The following is an 8963-nucleotide window of genomic DNA, read 5'->3' as shown; positions in this document are numbered from 1 at the left end:
TGATTATCCCCTTCCCATGGCAGCCTCTGCGCGGTCCTGCAGCAGCGGAGCCGCAGCGATGCGCGGCTGCTCGGGGCTGCTGCCGGGGCAGGGCAGAGCGGAGCCGGGAATCCTTCCAGGACACTTTGATCAGATGCTGCTGCTGCCGGACAGGATCCAGTCCAGGATTTCTTCCAGCCTATGCTTCACGTTTCAGGAGCCCAGGCCAGCTCCGGCTTCCTATTCCTACTCCAGCAGCCTTATCTTTTTGGGGGCAGGAGTTGTTAGCACAGTTTATCTTGCTCGCTGAGAGTCCTCCCTCAGATGAGACATGCACTCCGGTGCCGCCTGCTTTTTTTTTCCCTCTCTCTCTCTCTCTTTTATGTTTTCTTCTTGTTGTTTTTCTTTTTAAATGTGTCAAGTGAAGAGTTCCTCTTCCCCCCTCTCCCTTTCCACTCCAAAGAACCACCCTCCAGTTCATTAAAACGCTGGGACTGCTCCGCTCCAGAGCCAGAGGGGAGAGCGAACCTGTGCCTGCATGTGTCTGTGTGTGTAAAATAGATCCAAAAATGTCCATGAACAGCAGGAAAAGTTCTGGGAGACCGTCCTACTACTACCGACTGCTCCGGAGGTCACGACTTCAGAGACAGCGCAGCCGATCCCGCAGCCGGAGCAGGCTGAGCAGGGGTAATTGCGAGCTCTTTCCTTGCCGCGCACAGCCCGCGCCGTAGGTAGGTGAGGAGGAGGGTGAGGATGAGGAGGAGGATGAGGATGAGGGTGAGGATGAGGATGAGGATGAGGGTGAGGGTGAGGGTGAGGATGAGGGTGAGGGTGAGGATGAGGATGAGGATGAGGATGAGGATGAGGATGAGGATGAGGATGAGGATGAGGATGAGGATGAGGATGAGGCGGGCCAGGAGCCGGGCCGGGCTCTGCACAAGGTCAGTGTGCGAGGGGCTCGGGCCAGGCGTGCCTGTGGAACCTCCCCGTGTGTGCACTAACCCGGCTCCCTGCTAACCCACAGCTTTCTTGTCATTATGGGAACTGCTCCGAGCTCTGTGGAGGCCCCATTGGTGCTTGGAAAGCCGTGCTTAGGAGATGGTGTCTCTCTGCAGAGATCTGTTGCTGCAACTTCTTGTTCTTCGTGAGCCGAGTGTCACCAGGGGGTTGAGATGACAAAGCTGAAAACAGTTTAGGGGTAGGTTTTTCCAAAGAGCCTAAAGTCTGTGCTCCCGAGGCATTGCAGAAACCTGTGCGACTTGAAGCCCCAAATCACTTTGCACTTTTAAAAATCCTGCTCTAAAAGGCCTATTTGTCCTCATCAGCAGGAGGGAGCTCCACTGAGGGATGTTTCTGTAGCCCATTCCTTCTGGAGGCAGCAAGTGACCCAGTTGCATTTTTAAAACAAGCTATTCTGCCTTTCTCTTCTACCGTGAAATAACTGTTGGTTCTTTTCCCTGTCGTTAAAGCAGCCAAAAAGTGGGAGTATGTGAGTGTTTCCCTATTGAACTTTTTCAGAAAGGAGGGGAGAGGGTTGTGTTTGCTCTCCAGTCTGGCAGTCCTGGTGTACTTATCATGCTGTGAGCCTAATCAAAGCCTTTAACTGAAAATAATTTTCTTGTTATTGTGTGAATAAAAAGCACGACTGCAACTTTACATCAGGTGTCTGTGCAAATCCAGGCTTGGACTTGTCTCACTGCAGTTAATTCTGATTTACAAAGCAGATTTTCCACTTGACTCTAGCTCTGCAAGATTTAGCTCAGTGCAATGTCCTCCTTCCTCTTTTCCTGGCACTCAGGGCAATTTGAAGGATTTTGAATCATTGCTGAGAAAACAATAGGAAGCTAAATCAGTCCCTGAGCTTCAGCTTTTCCTTTAAGCAGACAGTGGTTTTCTTTGCATGATTTTTTTTTGTTGTTTTGCCTGTCAGCAAGGAGTGTTTGTAAACTCTCAAACATGTCCCAGTTCCCTTTCCCTCTTTATTTGTGTGCAGTGTAAAACCAAAATATTTTACTGTCATTTCAGTTACTGTGACAAACTAAATGTGTTTAGTTAGGTTTAGGTAACCCAATGTGAACTTAATGGCATCATTTGTCAGGAACACGAGGAATGTATAGGCAGATTTGATGGAAATGGGAATCAGCCCGAAAGTTTGTAAGAAATTGGATTTGAACCAGCTGAAATCTTGTTGCTGTTGATCTCTCCTGGAGTATTTTGTGTTCTTTCTGGAATCTCTGCCTCTCAGCACCAGCTGAGCTCCTCTTATCTGTAAATCTGAAAAGGATTTGCAAAGCTGGATGAGAGTTTTCTCTTTATTTTTGATCTGTTTGTTGTTGTGCAGTGGTGGTGTCACACAGCAGGTCAGAAGGGGCTTGCTCCAGGCTGGGCAGGGTGATGGAAGTGCTGGAATCATGCAGCAGGAATACTTTCCTTAACAGTTTTGTTCCCACTGGAAGACAGATGAACTGTAGGGTCTGTGGGCTGTGGAAAACGCAGAAATCAGAAGGAGGTTGTAGATTTTGGGGGTGATGTAATGCTGAATTCAAACCCTGCAAGTCTGGAGGAAGGAGGGAGCAGAGGGCCCCCCCTCAAAGGCTGATCTGCAGTGGGGTTTGCTCCTCTGGCTGGGATTCTCAGAGATCAGCAATCCTTAGTGGGAGGTTGCCATAAATTCATTGGAGTTACTTCACAGGAATTGGCAATGCCTGTTTTGCCATGTGTGTGTTTCCCAGACATGCTCTTGGCACTTTCTGCACTCTGCAGTCTCTGGACCCTTTGCCAAGGTCCCCACTGGGCTCAGGTGAGCCCATGGCTCTGCTGGAGGAGCAGGGATACCTGGAAGTTGCTCTTTTCCAAGGGATGTCACTTCAGCAGATGCTTTTGTACAGGGAACCTGCTGGGGTTGGGCAATCCTTGCACCTTTACCAGGGAGGAGGAGATCTCTGCTGGCACAGGAGCCTGTCCCCATGTGGGACCATTCCCTGTGTTCCATCCATCCTGGATGATGAATACCTGCTGCTGGAGCTGAGGCTGGAGCTCCCAGGAGTCTGAGGTGCTGCTTTGCTGGGAGCCAGAGCTCCCTTCCAGCCCCTTCTCTTTATATCCACCAGGCTCTGAACACACAGGGGTTGTGTTTGAAAATGTATTTATCTCCTGCCACAGCCCACTGTGCCCCCAGTGGCAATGCCACCCACCCACAGCTGCCCTCCTGACACTGCTGCTGCTGCCAGCCCTTGGTGGGGTTGAGGGACAGAGCCCATCCTGCCTAGGAACAGCAGGAAAAGTCAGGCTGGGGTTACAGCTTGCACAGCTCTGCGAGGGCTGACACCCAGTCTGGGAAATGGATTTTGCTTCCTGAGGTACAGAGAGAGCCACTCCCTCAGGAAGGAGCTGCTATGGTGCTTTCAGCTGGGCAAAGTGAGCAGAGTTTGCATTTTCTGAGAAGGATCTGAGGGAAGGAGGGGAGAGCTTTGTGTTGGGTCTCCAGATGGAGCCAATCTGCTGCAGTGTGTGGAAAAATGTCCAGGACTTGGAGCTATTGGCAGTGACAATGGTTCATGTGGTGGCATCCTCTGCTCTGGAGCTCTCTGGTCAGCCCTGGTGCCTTTAACACATTCATCACATTTCAGTGTGTTTGTCCTCTGCCCCTTTGGGAGGCCCAGGCTGCAATATCTGAGCAGTGACACTGGTGAGGAGGCAAAGCTGCTCTGAGGAGGCTCCTGGGATCCCCCAGCACACTGAAACTGTGGCTGTTTGGGAGTGGGTAAAGCTGACAGGCTGCACTGCTCTGGTAATCTCTGCTGGAGTGAGGACAGGGCCTGAAACCCCTGGCTCTGCTCTCCAGAGAGTCAGGACACGCTGCAGGTAAACATTAGTTGGATAAAAAAACGACCTGCAGAACTCCTGGACCATCTGTTCAGCTCAGAGATGTGAGGGACTGCAGGAGGAATCATGGCAATAATTATAATTACTCCCAGGTGACACATCTGATGATGTGGAAGGTACTTGGGAGAGGTAGGGAAGAAAGGGGAGAAGGGGAATTTTCAGTGACAGCAGCACCTGCTTGTGGCTGCACTTGGGTCCGTGGCTTTCTGTGTTCTGAAAATTCCCTTTGCTGATAGAAACCACTCACAGTGCTCCATTCACAGTCCATCTCTGAGCCAAATGCAGCTTTGGCTTTGGGGCTTTCTTGTGTAAAGCTCTGCAGGCAATCAGTTGGCATCAAAGCCCTGAGAATCTGAGAACACTGGAGTTCCTGATCTTGAAGGTTTAACATTCCTGATCCTTCTGCCTGTGTCAGCCTCGGACAGAAATGTCTTGCTCTGTGTTCTGTTTATCACAGATGCTTTTCAAGGTGTTTTATGAAAAGGATTTTTATTAAACAGGCTTTCTTCTTCCTTTCCTTTGATGGCTGCTGTGAAGAGAAAACTGACTGATCTTCAGCAAAACCCAGAATTTCAGTGCACCAAACACTGAGCTGGGAGGCCAAGGTCAGGCTGGGTTTTTTTCTCAGCACAGGCTATTCAGATACACATCTGTTGAAAACAGCTGGAATTTAGTCTTTCTCTCTCTGTTTGATGAAATCAAAACCTTTCAAGTGATAAATGAGAGATCTTATACCCAAATAATCAATACCTTGGAGGTTCAGGCACTCACTTGGGACAAGGGAAAGAGTGCCTGGAAATTGTCCCAGCATGTCCCAGAGTGACATAACAACTAAGGAGGTTTTGTTATATTTAAAGCCAACTGAAATTCACTCACCTCTCACTAATCTTTCCTGGCTGAAAATGTGTTCTGCAGCACATTAACAAAATGTGATGTTGGACAAGAAATGCCACATCTAATTTCTCCCTTTCCACCTCTGCAGGATTTTGTTTTTCATTTAAGGGCTGGGAGCAGGCAAGTGAGGAGCCCAGTAATAAATATTAGCAATAGGCTTGGTTGTTTTTTTTTTCCAAGGGTGGTGTCTTTTAAATGCCAGGAAAAGGAGACCTTCCTGCTTTGCACTTTTTAATGATCATTGCTTTGTTTTTCAAGTCTCTTTTGTGGCATTTTCTGTTTCACCACAGAAGTCTTGCAGTCTTTCATTGAAATTTTAACAGCATGGCTGACAGATGCCCATAGAAAAGATATGCAAAATGTTTAAAGCTGTGCTGTTTATAGGAAATATTCACTGGCAGCTGTGCTATTTTTAGCACCAGTGCTCCAGCTGAGACTTTGCTGTGTTTGTTCAATGCTTCATTGTCTAGTAAAAATCGAGACGAAATTTAATGACTTGGGAAGTGGTGCGTGATGGAGAAATTCTGGAACTGTTTTGATACTAAACAATGCTTAAATCTCAGAATCCCTTTAATAAGCAAAAATTTAGAGTGAATTTATTGCAGGCAGCAGTGCCTCAACTCCCTTTGCTCCTACAGCCAACCCTGACCTGCCCCACCTCCTCCAGACACGTCAGAAATTCAGGAACATTCACACTCACTGAGTGTTCTCCGGGAGAAATTCTACGAGATCAAAAATGAATCAAGTTGTAAAAGTTCCTCTGGGAAACCCCAGTGGGAATCTCTGAGGAGCACTGTCACTTTTTGCTCATCTTTTGCTTTATCTCTGTTCCCAGCCCTCTCCTCTGGTAGTCCCCTCCTTTTCCCCTGGCAGTGCTCCTGAGAGGGGCTGACTGCTCTGAGAGGAATTAAGTAGCAGATTTGCTCTCGAGTAATGCAGGATGAGTTTTTATCTACAAGCCATAGGTACTAAATGAGAAAGAGGTTAAAAACCCTGGTCTGAGTCCAAACTAGAATTGCTTCCAAAAACATGCTTCAAGGGGTTTCAGCAGACTTTTCATGATCACTCATGTATTAGAGTAAGTTTGTCTCCTTACAGCTGTGGCAGTCCAAACAATTTAGACACAGAGCTGCCTTTTAAAGCTTTTAAACCTGTATTTCCCTTGAAGGTCTTCTAGTGTGCCACTAATCCCCTAAGTTATTGCACTGAAGGCACTCTCTAATCCTTTAATTCACTCTGCTCTCAATAGAGATGGGAACGAGCTGGGTCAGGGAACATTCTCATTTGGGCTTTATCAGTTTTGCTTTTTTCAGCTCAGACACTACTGAGGGTGCTTTGCTTTCCTTTGCACCCCAGAGAATATTTTAGTCAGACACTAATTGTTTGTGTGTATGCTTGTGAAAAAAGATGCACTAGCCCCAGAGCCCCTGACTCCTGTCACTGGTTTGTGCAGCCCCAGGGTCAGGTTTTTACACTGAGTTCCCTCAGTCTCCTTTGGGAATCAGAGAATGGAAAGATGGATGCCTTTTTGAGAACTGTGAATCCATTCCCCATCTGGAGCCAGTGAGGGTCAAGGAGCAGTGTCAGATAATTTCTGAAAGCTTTTTTTCCCCAGACCTACACAAGAGAGAGATTCTGAGTAATGTTTCTTTGGTGCTGAAGGTAAAGCTTTGGAGGTGATGAGCAATGCCAGACAAGTGTTGTGGTTTTACTAATAAGCATAAACTCTAAAAGGCTGGTTAGAGCAACACATGAATTTTGCAGGTTTGTGCTGTCCATTGTTTTTTATCCTTGCACAAGGGGCATGTTTTTATTGTAGGTCTGGTTTGGAGAGCAGGCTGGGACCACGAGCAGCTCCCAGAGGCTCATTAGGAATCCCAGGCTCTCACTCTGCTCCAGAAGTTCATCTTAAGTTGAGCACTGAAGCATTCAACTGGAGGAAAAACATGCCCTGCAATTGTATGGACTTGAAGAACACTGACAAGAGAGCAAAGATGGCCCAAGTTTTGTTTCATTAACATTTGCACTGAAAGAGGAATCCTCAGATGCTGAGCACTCAATATTTCCTTTTGAAGAAACCAATTTATGTGAAGTGCAAGTTTCTTTTGTACCTTATGTGCTCATATTTTTGGTTTCTTACAGCATTTCTGCATCACTGAATTTCTTTTAGAGTCAGAGATCAAGCCTGGGCTTGTTCTGAAGTGCCCAAATGTGGTAATAGGTGGACTGGTGCAAAATTTGGCATCTGGAGTTAAATTACAGGATGCTTCTTAAGCTTCTTGGTTTCTATAGGAACAAGTAATAGTCATCCTTCATGATTAAGCAGTGTCCATGGTAACCAAACGAGCAAGTTTTAAATGAAAGATATTTTCCCTGTACATTTTTAGCAGTCAAAGGTTACCAATTATTACCTTTATACCCTTAGACAAGAACACATTTTGATGGGGCTGGTGTGTTTGAAGTGAGAACATTTGGTGTTCATTTACATAACTGCTTCTAGGATCAGCTACAATTTGGGTGAACACCAACACGAAATTTCAGAGAGTGGAGTGGGGTGCATTAACCTCCCCAGGAGGGTGAGTGTTGGTCACTAAATTGCTGAATTGTTCTGCAGGGTTGCAGTGTTGCTGTTCAAGTGCCCATTTGCTCCTCAGAGTGACTGCAGGGCAGTAGTGGAGGGAGAAATTCCAACACAGATCTGGCATATTTTTCAGGATGGAAAATGCAAATTTCAGTGTTGGTGTAGGTAAGAACATCCTCTTGCTCCCTCCTGTTTCAAAAATAGGTTGGGAAGTTAAAGCACGACTGGTTTTTAATGTTTCTTGTCTCTCCTTGGCACTGGTGTTGTTTGCTTGAAAACTGCAGAGAGTGTGTGCAGCTGCCACCTGCAAGTGTTTGCAGAGCAGGTTTGTGGGAGAGGAGCAGAAATACCCACCCACCCCCAGAGGAAATAAAAGGATCAGTCACAATAAATTAGGATTTACATTCCACAATTTCTAATAGTGAAACAATTGCTAAGAGAGTCTGAGCAGGCAGAGGAGAGATGGATGGGGAACAGCAGTGAGCAGGGATGGATTCTCTGCAGTGGTTTGGGCACGGGGTGCATTGCCCAGGTGTGCAGAGCTGCTGTGCCTGCCACAGCTGCCTGTGCACACACACATCCACACACAGCAAAGGCACAGCATCTGTGGGAAAAAGAACACTCATTTTCATCTATTAATGCATATTGAAGTGCAGCAGACTTGTTTCTGAACTCTAAGGCCTCTGCATTCACATTTGGGAAAGCAGAAAATCCCTCTCAGCTGTCCCTAACCCTCCCTGACTTGAACAGGAGGAAGAACAGTGGTTCCACACTTTGCTGTCATTTCTGCTTTGAGATGATTCCTGTATTTTGGTGGGTACCAAAAATCACAGCCATCCATTACTTAAGTCCAGTATTCTTCTGTGCTTCCAGTGAAACTGTTTCCTAAACATCCAGTGTTAAATGCCAGCCTGCTGCTTTCCTGAGCAGAGTTAAGGTTCCTTGGCTTTGGCAATCTCAGGTGGGTGAGCTGGCTCTGGGCACTGAGACTCTGAGCTGCTCTGAGAGCCACAGACACCATGTGAAATTCAAATCTTAATGTTTGGTCTATTATGCAGATGGATGTGAACAGAGATACGTGTGTGACCCCATTTATCTCTCTAATGAAGTGCCATCAATAGAACATCTGTTTCTTTGCTGTAGAAGATGAAACCTCTGATGAATCATGCTTATAAATTAAGTATTTATTTATTTAATTTGCATTTCACCAGTACAGACCTGTTCCAACAGCCACCATACACGGCTGGAAAAATGGCCTGGGAATTAACTGAGTGAAGTTTTCATTTCTCCTGAGGGTGTTTCACGAGCAGGGAGCTGCTGTGGCCTGCTCAGCTCAGCTGTCTGGGTCAGCTGTGGGGAAAAGCCCCAACCAACCCCCCTGGCAGGGGACAACCCTGGCTGGGGTGTCCAGGTGACACCTGCAGTGACAGGGACAGGGAGGATGGAAGCTTCTCCTTGCCCTCAGATTGCCTCTGTGGATAAAGTGCTGCCTGGTGACAGAGCAGAATCTTTGCAGGAAGGTTCAGCATGATGGATGAGCCTAATTTAAATCTCCCCAGAGCTGACTCCTTGTTCTCCACACTCCGTGTTGCTTGTCTTTATCATCACATGGGAGGAAGCTGAT

At 47.0% G+C, this 8963-nt stretch overlaps 1 protein-coding gene across 1 annotated transcript in view; it reads left to right on the top strand.

Annotated features, from left to right (window-relative positions):
* The first annotated feature begins 281 nt into the window (after positions 1–281).
* DAB2IP (DAB2 interacting protein) overlaps positions 282–8963 on the top strand; it is a 122806-nt gene continuing 114124 nt past the window's right edge. Inside the window, 1 exon segment of the mRNA XM_079324492.1 lies at positions 282–666. Within this exon segment, the coding sequence (XP_079180618.1) occupies positions 549–666 (118 nt within the window). The 5' untranslated portion in view covers positions 282–548.

This window comes from Erithacus rubecula, assembly GCF_903797595.1.
Source record: "Erithacus rubecula genome assembly, chromosome: 21".
Taxonomy (NCBI): domain Eukaryota; kingdom Metazoa; phylum Chordata; class Aves; order Passeriformes; family Muscicapidae; genus Erithacus; species Erithacus rubecula.
Note: the sequence above shows the minus strand (reverse complement) of the source record. Positions and strands in the feature narration are given on the sequence as shown.